The 17,160-nt window shown below is 32.1% G+C and overlaps 1 protein-coding gene and 1 pseudogene across 1 annotated transcript; both read right to left on the bottom strand.

Moving 5' to 3' along the window:
* Window positions 1–1,576: 1,576 nt before the first annotated feature.
* On the bottom strand, window positions 1,577–4,642 carry LOC120116288 (receptor-like protein kinase HERK 1). Its single transcript, XM_039136812.1, has one exon. It carries the CDS (start codon window positions 4,304–4,306, stop codon window positions 1,811–1,813), a length of 2,496 nt encoding a protein of 831 aa, XP_038992743.1. The 5' UTR covers window positions 4,307–4,642; the 3' UTR covers window positions 1,577–1,810.
* A 6,312-nt stretch (window positions 4,643–10,954) lies between these two features.
* Window positions 10,955–13,376, bottom strand: LOC120116317 (annotated as a pseudogene).
* Window positions 13,377–17,160: the final 3,784 nt, after the last annotated feature.

Raw genomic sequence — 17,160 nt, 5'->3', positions numbered from 1 at the left:
CGAATCAAAAGGGGTTTGAATTCTTTCCTCGTAAATTTTCTATATGTTTTCTTTTGACTCTTCCATGTATTGAAAGGGATGGGAAAGAAAGGGTCAGCACCAGTTGTGACTATGAGTGGAAGAAGTAATCCAAAAGAAAAGATGCAAAAAGAGTTTTTGAGTATCCATCATACTGTAAGCAATCATGGAACAAAAAATTAATGTGTTTTTAAGGTCCAAAAGATAGTATGTAACTTACAATGCAAGTTTGCTTTGCATTAATCGACTCTGGATTTTATGTCTTTCTCCATCCTTCTTTATTATATACTAAATTTGATATTTGTGTTTAATATACATTCAAACATAGAGTAAGGATTATAATTCTTCAAAGTATAGAAGAATTAAAAATATTAATATATACAAATCGAATATATATCTATATTCGATACTTTTTGAATATGCATTTACTGGCTGAAGCAGGTAAAACAATTGGTACTGTAATATTCCAATTAAATGCATTAGCTATGAATTATCAAAAAATTCCCCCAGGATTATCAAGTGGTAGGCTTTCTTTTGTTGCTGCCCCCATCATTTGTTATGATGAAATTGACATAATTGCAATTTCCTATGATGATGATAATGGGATATAGTAGGTAAAATGTGTGAGGCATGATGTTCTGAAATGCACGAGTAAAACTTTTTAGAGATAAAAATATAATGAACTGCCAAGAGAATGGACACTGCAATATTTATATCAGTAACATGCCTGTTTAGTAATTATTTATATGTATTAGAATTTGGAAATGACCATCCAACTCAGTTGGTAGAACACAAGGTTTTTAACCTTGAGATCGTGGGATCGAGTCCCATAGAGGACATTTCATAATTTGGAGGTCTATCTTACCTCCCCCTTACCCCATTACATATGGGAACAAGGGACGGCCATTATATGTATTAGAATTTGATATATCAATGATGTATAATTTAATATTAAGTTAATAAAAAATATAATAAATTTTAAAATTATATTTCTTTAAATTCATTGAGCAATTTCACTGATAAAAGGGATGTTATTTTTTCTAAGAGTATTGGGCTCGAGCAGTTACATCCATTCCAGACTAATAAAAAATTATATTCTTTAAATTTATTATAAATTTTTTATCAACATTTGGATACAAGTATATTTCTCCAAATATTCGAGGGTACTTTTTAAAAATTTAACATTTATTTTTAACACCGAGTTGGAATATAAAATTTGGCTGTGGGAAGCTTTGAAACTATGGCAGCAGCTTGGTGAATCATGTATTCTTGTTTCAAGCGGGCTTTCATCATGACCAGCCTGCTCTACTCCCAAGATTGGACTCGATCCATAAAAAGAAATTAAGGCAATTTGGAAGCATGTGCTTTCATCATTTGTTGCTGCTTCTGCCAACTGCAACCTGTTCTCTCATGGGTAATGGATTAAACAACGTGAGGTAGAATTTTATTCTCAAGGTACGATTATACCAAATATGAGAAATTCAAGGGTGACAGAGATTCATAAACAAATGAAGCAATGACTCGGTGATTCACTCACTGATTTGTCATTTTGCATTAGTGTACATGGAAGTGGTCACAACTCTTTATGCAAGTTCATTTTAGAACAAAGCTTCACCCTGGATTGTCTGACGACTAACCAAAGAAACCAGCATACTACATATGGGAAAAAACAGAGGAACTCGAACATTCGACCTTTCAATACAAAGTAAAGAAAATTAGTTTATCTACTCGGATGTTGCAAGCTTTGGTGGATCAGAGAAAACCATGTAATCATTTGTTCTATATATCATATTCACCTGCCTTCAGACTTCACCAGTTGGGAGAACACTTTACTCATTGAAGCACCTGAGAGGTCATCTACACTTGACAATTCAAACTGAGCAGAAGAAACAGTGGGATCAAGCTGACTGAAATCGTTAATTTGCGGAGAAAGATCACCGATCATGTTTGTACTGTTGTCTTCGGGATCACCTTGAACAACAGCCTCCTGAAGTTGAAGAGCATACTCCAGATTCCATAAGACATCCCCCATGGAGGGCCTGTCGACTCCGAAATCAGCTAAGCATTTCTCAGCAGTTTCTCCAAACTTCCTAAGAGAATCAGACCTGATGTTTCCTTTGAGATTAGGATCAATTATTTGCACTAACTGTCCTCTTTTCTGCCATTTCATTGCCCATTCAGCTAGATTTACCATTTCCCTTTGAAGAGTTGGATCTATCACTGGCCTTGCACAAAGAACTTCAAACAAAACCACTCCGAATGAATACACATCAGATTTCTCTGTCAGTTGTTGCCTTCTGAAATATTCTGGATCCAAGTACCCGAAACTTCCTTTCACAGCTGTACTGACATGGGTCTGATCGATTTCAGGACCTGTCTTTGACAGCCCGAAATCAGCAACTTTGGCCATGAGATTCTCGTCAAGTAAAATATTCGCAGACTTCACGTCACGATGAATAACTGCTTTAGCATAGCCTGTATGAAGGTAATGGAGTCCTCTAGCTGCTCCAATGCATATTTCAAGCCTTTGTTTCCAACTTAAACTTGGATAGCCTGAGCCATATAGATGACTCTTGAGTGTTCCATTCTCCATATATTCATAAATCAAGATCATCTCATTCTTTTCATCACAATAACCGATCAAAGACACTAAATGGCGGTGGCGGAACTGGGATAGCATCTCAATTTCAGTCTGGAATTCGGCAAGTCCTTGTTGGGACAGAGGATTTCCCCTTTTAACAGCTACTTTCGTACCATCATTCATCTCTCCCTTGTACACCTTACCGAAACCTCCAATCCCAATAACCCAACTTTCATCAAAGTTGTTGGTGGCTTCTTGAACAGCTAGGAAAGGAATGTGATACCCCGTATTTGAATTGAGACTGGCAGTCGTTGCTTTGGAGTATTTGCTCCCCATGGTGTGTGAAGTTCCTCCATTAGTTGAAAAAGGAACCCATGTCTTTGAGTCCCTCCGGCATGCCAGTTTTCTTTGTCTCCAAAACATAAACAAAACTCCTGCCAATAGCACTCCAAAAGCCACACCAACACTCACACCGACTATAGCACCAACTTTCTTCTTTGAACTTGAACGATGAGTACTCGCATTTCCCGAGCCGGTAAGGCTGCCATCAGAATTGTTCAATTTCATGATTTCTAGCCCATTTAGTATGGCATCAGGGTAAACATCATGTAAATTCGATGGACCGATGCTTACTCGAAGCTTATTCGTCATGGCTGAATCTGTAACATAATCCATATAATATGCAGCAGCCAAAACATTAACCGAGTAAGTACTGAGATCAAGGTCCCGAACAACCATTGAGGAGTCGATGAAAACATTGAAATACAGCTGATTAAGAGAAGTGCTGATAATATCACAAAAATGAAACCTTACAAGGTACTGAAATCCCGGATCCACGTCGAATTCCCAGGTCACATTGAAGTTGCTATTAGGGTCGCCTAAGGAGTTCATCTTGGTGCAGGTACCATAAACAGAAGCTGGAGCAATCTCTGGTGTTGATCCACCATCAACATACTTAACAGATCTAATATTCGATACAGTTGAGGCAAGATTCTTTTCAATAAGAAAACTCTGATCAGGGACCCATGTCCGAGAAAGTGTATCGTTGTCCAAGGAGACCATCGGTCCTCCCATATTCACCCTAGCAACCGTCTCTAGTGCCTGCCACGTCAAGCCTTGGAACCCCATTGACGATTTAACGGTACGTGCATCGTCCGGAATGAGCCGATCAGGGGCCGAAACAACTTCTAAAGCATTTATAAAAGCAAATGAATTCTCTGAAGGAGTGAATATGATGGTGAGGCTGTTGGTGGTTACATTAACAGAGAATTCTTTGACAAGAGGAACTCCAACACTGAGACTGCTGAGAAGGACATGGTTTTCAGTGGAAACATCGAACCTTGCCAAGCTCAAATCATAACTAGCATAAACAAATGGATAGAAATAAAGGCGAATCCAATGTCTTCCTTGCTCGCTGATAGAAAACATATACTCAGATACACCGGTAAAGATCCTCGCTGTTCGATAGAGCCGTGAAACAGCTGAAGAGGTAATAGATTTTGAAGTGTTCCCAACAACACTTCGTGGTGCAGAAAGGAATTTAGAGGCTAAGTCATCAGCCATGAAAACTCGACCACTTACCGTGTTATTAGTAAGTGATCCGCAATCAATAAGGTAGTTGTCTGCAGGTTTAAACCCTATAGTAGAGCATGCCAAACACAAGACTGAAGAAACCCAGAAAAGCAATTCAAACATCTTACAACCCATCTTTGCAAAATCCAAGGAACTAACAGAACGCTAAAGTTTGAATCTTTTTTGTGCTTAACAGGCACCAAAATCCTGGGTTCTTAGAGAAACATCTGGTAAATAGCAAACAATAATAGAAATAAAAAACGAACCAAGAGATCTTAATAAGGAAGACAATAGCCGGGGAAAAATAGCAAGGAACTGAATCAAAGAAATGAAAGGTGGAACCTTTGAAGTTCAGAGAAGATGAGAGGAGCCCCCTGACTCAAAAATGTAATCTTTTATGCAGCTATTTGGGAATTTAGCAGAGTTTCCATTGATGCACGCCTAGTTTTTTTGTTTTCTTTTCCATTTTTGTTCATATGTTCTTAAATAAACAGGAAACAAATAGTCTAAAGGTGGTGAAAGAAATATATAAATAAGCAGCACAAAATATAATAACACACACAAAAAAGGAACTGTTTAAATGTAAATTTCTGGAATGGTAATTGGTAAACCAGTGTTGGATGTAAAGTAAAAATAGTAGAAACTAAACAATGAAAGAGGAGATAAGGGAATAGTGTTTGGTAGGAAAAAAGTTGGTTGGTTACGTAAAATATTTTCTTAATCAACATAAGTTTTTTTTTGGTTTTTTAAAAAATGATTTACGATCTGATTTTTCGTATGTTCAATTTTTTTAATTTTTCATTTCAAAGAATAAATATTTAAAATAATTTTATTTTATAAATTTAATATTAATAAAATATTTAATATCATTTTAATCAAAATATTAATTATTAAAATATTTAAAATATATTTATTAATATTTCTAATAGTATAATATTATATTTTTAATATTATAATAAAATAACCAATTATATTATAATAATATAAGATATTATATTTTTATTTTAATAATATATAATAAATTATTACTAAATTCTATATTTATTAATTTCATAGAAATATTATTAATAATGAATATTTTTTATATTTATATTAATATAATAATCTAATAATATTTTAATAAAGATATTTAAAATATACTAATTAATATTTTAAAATATAATATAACACTATTACTTTAATAAATAATTAATATAATTTATATTTTTTTATTTCAATAAAATATAACAATATTAATATTTTTATTAATAAAATTATAAAAATAAAATTTTAATAATAAATAAATTATTTTAATATTTAAAAAATAATAATATTAAATTTTATGATAAATAATATTATTTATTATATTTAATATTTGTAATAAATAATTTTTAAAAAAAATTATCAACTAGTGAAAAAAATTTAAAAAACATATTCCAAACATCGTAAAATATTTTCTAAAAAATATTATTTTAAAAAATATAATTTATTTTACGAAAAAAAATTTATTAAAAAACGTTTTCAATCAAACCCACGGTTAAAGTTTGGAAATTTACTCTCCATACTGCTAGCGGAGGTTTCTCAACGGTTTCTGGGAAAAGGAAATAGCTTTCCTCTTTAAGCCTTTTAATGGACTGACGTCAAATTTAAGGAAAAAGGAGATGGGACTTAAAATTTGGAATTGAAATTGAAAAGATATGAAATGAAATAAATTGTCTTAGTGGCATTTATTCAAATGCATGAATGAAAGTGTTTTTCTATCTTTTGATTTTTTTTTCTTTTCTTTAAACAATAATAATTGGTGTGGAAGAATTCATTCAAGAATAAATTCTTAGAAAAATAATATCATTAAATTAATTTATAAAATATTAAATTATAAATTTTTCAATGTATAATTATAAATTTAAATATAATTTAATTAAAATATAATATTTATAAAATATTAGTTTTTATTATCTTATTTTTATTATAATTAGATCACATATTAATTTGAAAATTTTATAAACCTTAATTTATTTTTATAGTTTTGAAGCTCCTGATGATAACGATGATGGCGGTGGTGGTGGTGATGGCGACGACTGCAACGGCAGCGGTGACAGTAACAGCGATGACGACGACGACGGCTTCAAAGCTATAAAAATAAATTAGGGCTTATAAATTTTTTAAATTAATATTTGATCTAACTATAATTAAAATAAGATTATAAAAACTAATGTTTTATAAATACTATATTTAATTAAATTATATTTAAATTTTTAACTAATTTATAATTATATGTTTAGTACTTTATAATTTAACAGTTTATAAATTAATTTAATGATATTAATCGTTAACCGTGCTCATCTACACTCGACGAGCATTGTAGAATTTTTCCTCAATCACACAACAACAAAAACGAAAAATATAAAGTGAAAATTTTAAGAGATCGTTTAGTTTATGAAATGTAAGATTATTTTTTGAAATAAAAATATTGAATTTTTGTATTACTTAATATATTACTGAGAATGTTGTATAACATTGTTTGGTTTGGTTTTTAGGAATTTAAGATTACATTGTTTGGTTTGAGAAATATAATATAAAAATAATACATATTTTACCAAATTATTCTTGAGATATATTTTCGTTAAGTTAAATTCTCAAAATTAAAGTGAAAATATTTACATAAAAATTCATAGAAAATATATTTTCTATTAATTTATATTTTATTTTATAATTTTTATATAAATAATTTAATATATATTTTGTTATTATTTCTAATTTTTGTTTCTTTAAAAATACAAAAATATATTTATATCGATGTAAGTATGTGTTTATTTCTACATTACTCTTACTTTATTCATGTTATATGTATGAGTTGTACAACAAAATCTCATATCAAAATAAAATAATCAAACGCGTAGTATAATACACACCAAAATAAAACTTGAATTAAACACGTACATAGTAAATAATCAAAATAAAATAAAAACTTGATATAATTTTTTATTTTTTATTTTATATATATCATATTATTTTATAATAAATATTAAAAAGTTTATAACCATAATTAAAAATAAAATAAATAAAATAGATCTATACTCTTGTTATTATATGTACACAAGGAATGATCATTTTAAAATGACTCTTTTATTTCAAGAGTATTAAAGGGATGAAATTGTCTAATACCTAACATATGGAATGACATTTTCAAGAAAAGACCCAAAAATATTACTATAGGGAATACTTCATGACGGCTGAATAGGATGCTCTTAAATCAAATTTAGGTATATGATTCTGAAAAACATTATTCTTTTTTTGTAATAATTTTTTCCGTGAACCAAATACTCTTTAAGAAACTGTAAACATATTAAGCTAAAAAAATGTTTAAAACCCAAATAAGTGTCCAAATTATACATTTTTTGTGAATAGGTGCTTACAATATTTTTTGGATCATCTAAGTGTCTAATATTATAAACGTCATCACTTTAGGTGCTTAGGCCATCAACGGCGTTAATTTCCTCCATGAAGTGACACGTGTCATAATATGATAATTTAAAAAATATGTAAAATTAAAAAATAAAATTATATATATATTAAAAAAACATAAATTTCGAAATAACTCCAATACTTTGAAAATCTTCATTTAACCCCTAAATCTATGCCGACCATCGCCTTTTGTCGTCGATGAAGTTCCACTCGACCTCACCTCTCCCGACGACCAAAAACACTATGAAATCTTGACCGGTCAATGGCGAATTGACGTTTTATACCATGTGAACCCAATGATAAAAATTGCGTATAACTAGGATGATGACAAAGACTACGTTGGCGGAGTAGTGTTGGAATTTAGGGATTTTAAATTTTTTTTTTTTTTTGTAATTTAAAAGAAATTGTTGCCGGAAGAGCTCCACTAGAGAAAGTTTTTCTCCACCAATGAACGAAATCTTGACCACCAGTAAAATGTCATGGAAAGAAATGACATCAATAAAAGAAAAATGTTGTAAGAAAATGTCTTAAATGGGAATCGATCTTCATCTCAAAAGGGGAAGAGAGGGAGCCAAAATAGAGAAACGTCAACCAAATCTCCATAAAAGCCCATCCGAGATTGAATCGAAAGAAACCAACAAGAGATGAAAAACTCCATCATCACAAATCATCCTTGTTGAAATGAAAAAAAAGATAGAAAAATAAAAACTGAAAGGAAAAAAAATGAATCAATGAAAGCAAGAAAGACGAACCCTTCTTTGAACCTCCGGTAAACCTTTCCGATGAAGGAAAAACCAAATTCACACCATGTATTGACCTGAAATTTTTTAGTCAACACATGAGAGTTGATCTGAAGAATTTATGGACTGATATGAGAGTTCGATTAAAATTGTTAAATAAATATGGATATAGTCAAATGATTATTGAGCCCAAATAACCATAACAAGAAGATTTTTGAGCTGAGAACAAATGAGAAGAGATCGTATGGGTAATTATAACGTTAGTGAAAATCTATTGTCAAGTAATTATATACGTACATTCTTTCAACCTACGAATAATCATTATAATACTAGAACTTACACTAGCACTAAGAATTATTATAAAACCAGATAAGACTGAAAATGGACTTCTTCCGTTTTTTTTTAGGACTTCTTCCTCCTCTCGGGTTGAGGAACAAAGGATACAATCTATCATTAAAGGCCGACCATGAACCATAAAATCATTAGTTACGACTTTTCATCCAAATCATAAATGAACTACTTACGAACGTCACAATCTAAATGTTACCATCAACGTCTTTAAAACGCTCCCTTTGGTTCATTTGCATAACAGCAGTGCTAAATTTTCCTAGTTTCTTTATCAACTTCTACTGCTGCTAACATGGAACACATCTCAAAGACAAAAATCAGGTTTGATTTGGCTTTGTTGCCTCCACGTTATGAGATTCGTCCCATTTGCTGCAAAATGCTTATAAAGTGCATAGTATTTTTCTTTCTTCATTTATCCAGGTGGCTAAGAAATTAGAATTATATTCTACCATAGCTTTCATCATTCCTCGTTCATAAATACTAACAATGGGGGAAAAAACTATGAACAACTTGAAACACAAACCTTTCAGAATACTAACCACATGCTCCACCTATGAAACCGGGCTGCCACATGATGTGAGTGCATCACAAACCTCTTTGATTCGAGTGAGGTACACACGTATGGAATCATCACCCTTTCTCAGTGATTGCAACTTGTAATGCAAGTTCATCACTGTAGTTGTGGATTTGTTAGCAAAGAATTGAACAACTGTACTCCATACAACTGCAGCAGTCTCAGCTCCAACGAATTGTGGCAGAAGGGGAGCACTAATAGTTGATAACAGCCACGAGGCGAGAGCACTGTCCTGTGCCATGTAATCTTCAAACGCCTCATTGACAACCGACACACTTTCAGCATTGACTGTAAACTCAGGTGGAATAGGCATTGTACCATTGAGGAGCCGCTCCAAACGATGACTGCGCACCGTAAGCAGAACCTGCTACCTCCATAGTAGGTAATTCGTCTCGTCTAGCACCACATTAACCTTTTTATTGGTAAACATGATGCTCACAACAACTAAAAAATTAAGCAACAAGAAGTATAGGAACCCCATGACCTTTAGCGAAAGATACCATGTTAAGAAATGAGTGTTTACTCAGGAAACATATTCTGTAATTTTCATATCTCAACCATCACAATGAACATGAGTTATATAGCAATTGGTTGCTGATCTAGGAAGCAACCTGCTTAACAATTATAACCGTGTAACAATATTCTAACATCCTATGGATTTGATTCCCTGCAACACTGTGTACATTACTCACTATGAGTTTAATTACAAGCTTCTTGAATCTTCTCAATGCACGCTGTGCATTAAGCCTGCACTCGATCATACTTCCAACAGAAAGGAAAAAAAATGAATCAATGAAAGCAAGAAAGACGAACCCTTCTTTGACCCTCCGGTAAACCTTTCCGATGAAGGAAAAACCAAATTCACACCATGTATTGACCTGAATTTTTTAGTCAACACATGAGAGTTGATCTGAAGAATTTATGGACTGATATGAGAGTTCGATTAAAATTGTTAAATAAATATGGATATAGTCAAATGATTATTGAGCCCAAATAACCATAACAAGAAGATTTTTGAGCTGAGAACAAATGAGAAGAGATTGTATGGGTAATTATAACATCGGTGGTAATTATAACGTTAGTGGAAATCTATTGTCAAGTAATTATATGCATACATTCTTCCAACCTACGAATAATCATTATAATACTAGAACTTACTCTAGCACTAAGAATTATTATAAAACCAGATAAGACTGAAAATGGACTTCTTCTGTTTTTTTAGGACTTCTTCTTCCTCTCGAGGAACAAAGGATACAATCTATCATTAAAGGCCGGCTATGAACCGTAAAATCATCAGTTACGACTTTTCATTCAAATCATAAGAAGTGAACTACTTACGAACGTCACAATCCAAATGTTACCATCAACGTCTTTAAAACGCTCCCTTTGGTTCATTTGCATAACAGCAGTGCTAAATTTTCCTAGTTTCTTTATCAAAACTTCTACTGCTGCTAACATGGAACATATCTCAAAGACAAAAATCAGGTTTGATTTGGCTGTGTTGCGTCCATGTTATGTGATTCGTCCCTTTTGCTACAAAATGCTTATAAAGTGCATAGTATTTTGCTTTCTTCATTTATCAAGGTGGCTAAGAAATTAGAATTACATTCTACCATAGCTTTCATCATTCCTCATTCATAAATACTAAGAATTGGGGGGGGGGGGGCTATGAACAACTTGAAAAACAAAAAGGATCAGGCATGAATGTTATTAAATTGCGTACATTTTCTTAAAATCATTGTTTAGAGTCTCAGAATCTGACATCACAGACATCGTCCAGGATCGTGACCGGCTCGCCTGTGATGACCTTCGTATGCTTTTCATTTTCGAAGCCTCGATCCGATGCCTAATCACCCAATAACACATGGTGCCTAAAGTAGTGGCCATTATGCTAGTTCCTATAATTGTCACTCCAATTGCAAGCCACCTTTCCTCTTTGCCAACTACAACAAAGGACAATGCCAAGAATGCAACTGAAACAAGTGCACATGCCAACCACATTAACTTGTTGATAATTGCCATCATCTGCTTCTTTGCCTTGCTCTCAATCACTACAACTGAGGTCTGAACCACCACAACAGCTAGAGAAATGAAGAGGGAAATGGAATCAAAGATGAAGAAGATTATAAAAGCAGGCTTTGGTGCTATATTTGCTTCCCCAAGTGAGTGACTGGGCCGAATGTCGTTTGGGTTGTCTATATATTGACCGGGGACTGTGAAAATGGCAGCGAAAGCAACAGTAGCAATTAGGACAGCGACAACGGTGGTGGAGTTTATTGCATTGTTAAGACCTTCATAATGCATTTTGTTGAGTCTTTTGGCTATGCCGTGGACTTCTTTTCGGGTTTGGAGGGTGTGTTCTAGTTGATAATGCACTTCATGCTTTATATCACTCACGGTTTGTTTTAACTCTCGGGCTGGATTAGTGCTGCCGGTTTGATGGATCGAGCACTTTGAATACCATGCTGTTGCAGCATGGATGCAATCTGCAGATGCCCGGTTTTCTCTGCAGTGTCAAAAGCGGTTTCCCCACTTCTATTAACAGCTGTTGTGTCAGTTTCTTTGTATCCAAGTAGCAACTTAATAATCTGCACAAACGAAAAGAGTACATTAGCTTACTTTATCTTGCCCTGGTCATTTTATTTGACTCCCTAAATAAAGTTTAAACTGATTTACCTGAGTTCTTCCCTTCCTGGTAGCTATGTGCAAGCATGTGTTTCCCTTGGTGTCAATCATGCTTATCATCAATGATGGATTCACCTGAATCAATTCCTCCACCACCGCGAGATTCTGCCCCTTCACCGCCATGTGAAGCGCAGTCTGCCCTTTCTTATCAGTCCTTTGAGCAATCCCAGGTTCACTAGCCAAAAGTGCCTTCACAACATCCAAATGCCCATTCCTTGCTGCAGAATGTAAAGGTGTTTTACCATTACTCCTTGCTATTGTTGCAAGGCTACTGCCTGCCTCCAATAAGAACTTCACAATCTCGATATGCCCTTGAGTCGCAGCCGTGTGCAAAGCCGTGGTGTTCGATAAATCAACTGTCATAGCCAATTCCGGATGGACTGCTAGTAGCACTTTCAATATATCTGCAACAAGGGCCACACTCTTCACCACCAAAAATAACATAGTTAAAGAACAGACAAATCATGTGTTGGTAACTTACCCAAATCCCCTTGTTTAGCAACAATGTGGAGTGCATCAAACCCATTTCTTGCTTTGATCCCAGCATTAACGAGGTCGTAATAGTTAATCATCTCCTTAACCAAATCGACATAACCGTATTCGGCCGCGACATAAAGGGCAGTTTCGCCTGATTGGTTTTGTTTAGCTATCAGCTCCTTCAATGCATCATCTCCGAAGCCTGTAAGGATTTCTTTCACCACTGCAAGATTTCCAGCTCTTGCTGCAGAATGTAAGGCCGTATCATCTCGTTTTCCCGTTAACTGTTTGGTCATCTTTTTCCTAGGAGCTGGAACACTTGGCTGCTCGGTTGCTGGTGGCTCCATTTCAATCAAAATCAACTTTTTGCTCCTTTAATGAACTTCTACTTCAATTATGAATCCAAGATCCTTCTTTTTTTCATCTTCCAGCAAAAACCATCAAAATTTGCATTTTTTTCATTAAAAAAATCATCAAAACTAGCTAATCACTTTGGAGAGATTGATTCATTCCTCCAATGCCTGGTTCTTTAATCTCTTGCATCCAATTTTATGCCTGTTTTCAACAGAATCAACCTTCAACTTTCTTAAAACTCCAACCAATATTTCATTCAATGAAACCCATAAAAAAAACATGATCTCTCTATAAGTTTTTTGCTTCATCTGTTTATCCTCCATTTTTGAAAAGGAGGAAAAAAAACATAAAATTTAATTATATAGGATGAAGAAAAGGAAGAAGCAGAATAGCACATAACAGTGATAACAATAATTACCCGAGTTTGAACAATATAGAGCTACTTTTGCTCTAATCCATCAAAAACCAGAGCACACGTATAAGTAGCAAGCCGTTTTGAATTGAGCTTCTCTGTTTCTAATCAGGATACTTCAAAACAAAAAAAGCAAAATCCTTTGAACTTTCGCTCATGAAGAGAAGCAAGAACAAGAAAATATTTTTAGGCCTTATGCGAATATAAAAGCCAGACCCATCCCACAAACTAGAAATAAACTAATCTAACCAATAAAAAGATTAGACTTTTGTAAATGTGATCATCATCACAATGATGATAAAAGTAAAATGTTTTCTTCACCCCAAAAAAAAAATGCTCCTGGGAAAGTAATAATGGCGCTTCTATTTAATATATCCTTATATAAGAGATGCAGCACTCAGATATATTATGTATAAATTACGAAAATTTTTCTTGAATTCAAGAGTATAATTTATCACACAGTTGTGTTTTGGCTATATTTTTTATTCGCGAGTGGATAATTGGTATTTTAAATATTGTTAAATCAAATAATTTTAGGAGAAGTAAGAGAAAAAATGTTGAGATTAAATTCATAATTTATTATCAATTTTGATATTTTTATCATTACATCTTATGTTTCGTTAATATTAAATTAAATATTTTTCAATTTAAAAGGAATTTATGAAGAACAATTTGCCGTAAATTATTTTGTGAAATTTAAAAATTATCATCTATCTATACTATATTTAAAATTTTAATTAATTTGGTGTTATCAGTTGATAGACTATCAATTCAATTATAAATCATTAAATTATTTTTTTAAAGGTGTAATATATTATTTAATAATATTATATAATTTCTTTTTTGTTTTGAGAATTTTTATATAATTTCTAAATAAAATAAATTAAGGTAAAGAATTGGATATGGGAGTAATATATTAAATATATAAAATTATTTGTTGAGTAACTTTTGATAAATTATTATTATATATAATTTTCAAATAATGTTTTATGTTTAGTTTTGAGTTTGGTAATATTGGACTATATAAATAAATGAATTGAGCTTCATGAAACAACATTTCAGTTTCTTTCTTATTCACTTTCCCTTTTCATTGAAAATCGTACTCTTTATTGTCTGTCGAATTCAAAAACTTAAATCCAACCTATCGAATAAGATTCTTTTTTTTAGTAAATTATTATTTTAATAAACGTCAAATGATTTTAATGTTTAAAGATGATACATCAAAATTTTTTTATAAAAAAAAGCTGATTTCTAAATCTTATATTAAATAAATTACGAAATATTTTATATCAAGTTTATTTCCTCTATTAACTATTATGTTGATCAATAATAATTAATTTTGGTAAATTAAATTTGGATTGCTTTTGTACGAGTTAATTTTGGTTTAATTGTAAATTTTTTCTACTGTCGTCGGTTATCTCCGACCACCCAACTATTGTCACTCACTCGCTGATCGACCATCGTCTTTGTCATCGCCTTAAATCCCTAAAAGTTTCAAAACTCATAATATGCCCCCCACATCGGAACTTCACGGCCACACCAATTTCATACCAATATCCATACGTGAACGGGGATAAATCTCCTTGGCCTTTCTTAGATTGTGCGCGTGAATCCGGGAGGGAGGGTTTACCATAGCTAATCTGCGTGTACGTTGCATGAATCCAGGGGATTTCTATTCCGTTTGGTCGATGAAATCCACGGTGACGACAATAACAAGAGTAGTTAGGTTAGAATGACTGGGAATTAGGATAATTTAAAAAATGTTTTTTAATAAAAATAATATTTTTTAAAATCTAAATATATATATATATAAATGTAACACAAGTCAAATAATGATATTCAACAAACAAGATTGTATTCTACTAATGATAAGAAAAACATGTTTATTTAAAAATGATAATAAGCTTAAAATAATAAGAAAATTATAATAGGACGTGAATCCAAAACTTAATAAATTTTATGTTATTTTTATAAATAATTATAAAATCAATATTATTTTTAAGGGAAAAAAGAATGAAATTTGGATAACAAAACTGAAATAACTCATCATGTTCCCTGAACACAAGGGATTTGTATTTAACGCGTCAGCGCGTGAGAATCACCGATGGTGTCAACATTGTCTTTAGCCCTTAACAGTTTCTCCACTCCGAAAACAAACAACAATAATGGACAAAACCAAAACCTTATAAAATTTTAACTTTTTAAACAAAATAATAAGCACAAAGATTTTGACTTGGCTCACACCAAAATTATTATTTTTTTACATTTATTTAGTAGACAATTAATTAATCAACAAAACATTATTTAGGATTTAAGAAAATATTTATTTTCCTGACTTGCATTATGCTAACTTACATAATCTTTCTTTTTCCTAATAAATATTGCTGACCAATGGAAAGGGATGGGTCAATGGTGGGTTAGCTCCATAATTGTTTATATTTCAATGGAAGAAAATTAAACAAGTGAATATCTCTATTATATATTTCAATAAAAATTAAAACTTGTAAAGTTTATAGTAAATGTTCTTTTATGTTATTATAACATGTTATCTTTTTCAGGGTTATGTTTATCGTTGTTTTTTTAACTAATGATTATTTGATTATCATATTGATCTATTTTTTATTTTAAATTATTGTGTTAATTTTTTTCATATTGACATTGTATAATCAAAATTACTCCAAATATCGCAGTTAAATCGTGACAAAATCAATTTTCATAATCTTCTTTTTGTTATATGAATGTTGACGGGTCTTATATGCTACTATCAATTGTACTAAAAATTAATTTAAAAACTAAAGAACATAATTTAAGATTGATTTTTTTTACTTTAAACTCATAAATGCCGGGTGAAAAATTCAATTTCATGTTGAAAAAAATAGACTAAATTCAAAGAAAGAAATAAATAAATAAAAATGGAGGAAGAAAGCTTTGTAATTAATTTGTCAATTTCAAGTAAAAATGATAATAATCACTGAAGACGCGAAGATTATGACACAAAGCTGACAAGCCAATAGAACCCAAAGGGTGGGGACCACGCGGAAGACCGCGATTGAAAATTTGGACGGACTCCCCACGTTGGTGACCATCAAATTGCATAAATTTATAATCCGAATTGATTCGTTTAATATTTTAGGTGGAACCCCCACGCGCAGCTTCCTATTACACGCATTGTTTAGAAGAAAAAAAATGCCCGACACCACCATATGGAATTTATTCAAAGAGATAATTCCAATATTACCCCTAATATTTATCAAAATAGTCATTTTGTTCATATTCTATTTTTTAAAGCATTTTAGCCCTAACGTTACATTTTAGGACAAAAAGACCCCTAAGATTTGATAAAATAATCTCTTTGTCCCTTATTCTTTTTTCTGGGACATTTTAGCCCTCAATTTTTATTTTAAGTTAAAAATGCTCCTATTTTGAAGCATTAATCGTGTGTTAACTAATGATTTTCATCTATAGAAAGAGTTTTTAATCCCAAAATAAAACATTGAGGGTTAAAGTGCTCTAAAAAAAGAATAGGTAAAATGATCATTTTAATAAATATTGGGGCTATTTTTGATATTATGCCTTATCTAAATACCAAATAACGAGAGATTCTAATTATTCTAACCAAACAAACTAACTGCCATTAACGCCCGACACCATTGCCTTAAGAGAATAATTTCAGTGACCGAAAATACATTATAATATAGATTTTAATCAATTTTTTTTATTTGTAAAATAACAATAAATTCACAACGCGAACTCCTTTCGCATACAATTTCCAAATTCGCAACGCGAATTTAAATTTTCGCAACGCTAATTACCGATATAGGTAAACACAGCTATTCGCAACTCTCGAATTTCACAACGCTAATTACCGATATAGTAAACACAACTATTATTCGCAACGCGAATTTCGCAAATCGAATTCGCCAATTTCACAACTCAATTACCATATAGGTAAAAA

Source organism: Hibiscus syriacus, unplaced genomic scaffold (assembly GCF_006381635.1).
Source record: "Hibiscus syriacus cultivar Baekdansim isolate YM2019G1 unplaced genomic scaffold, ASM638163v2 tig00110293_pilon, whole genome shotgun sequence".
In the NCBI taxonomy this organism is placed as follows: Eukaryota; Viridiplantae; Streptophyta; class Magnoliopsida; order Malvales; family Malvaceae; genus Hibiscus; species Hibiscus syriacus.
This window is presented reverse-complemented; position numbering and strand designations above follow the sequence as displayed.

Excerpts from the sequence above, each read along its gene's own strand:
- LOC120116288 (XM_039136812.1), bottom strand. The coding sequence starts at position 4,306 with ATGGGTTGTAAGATGTTTGAATTGCTTTTCTGGGTTTCTTCAGTCTTG.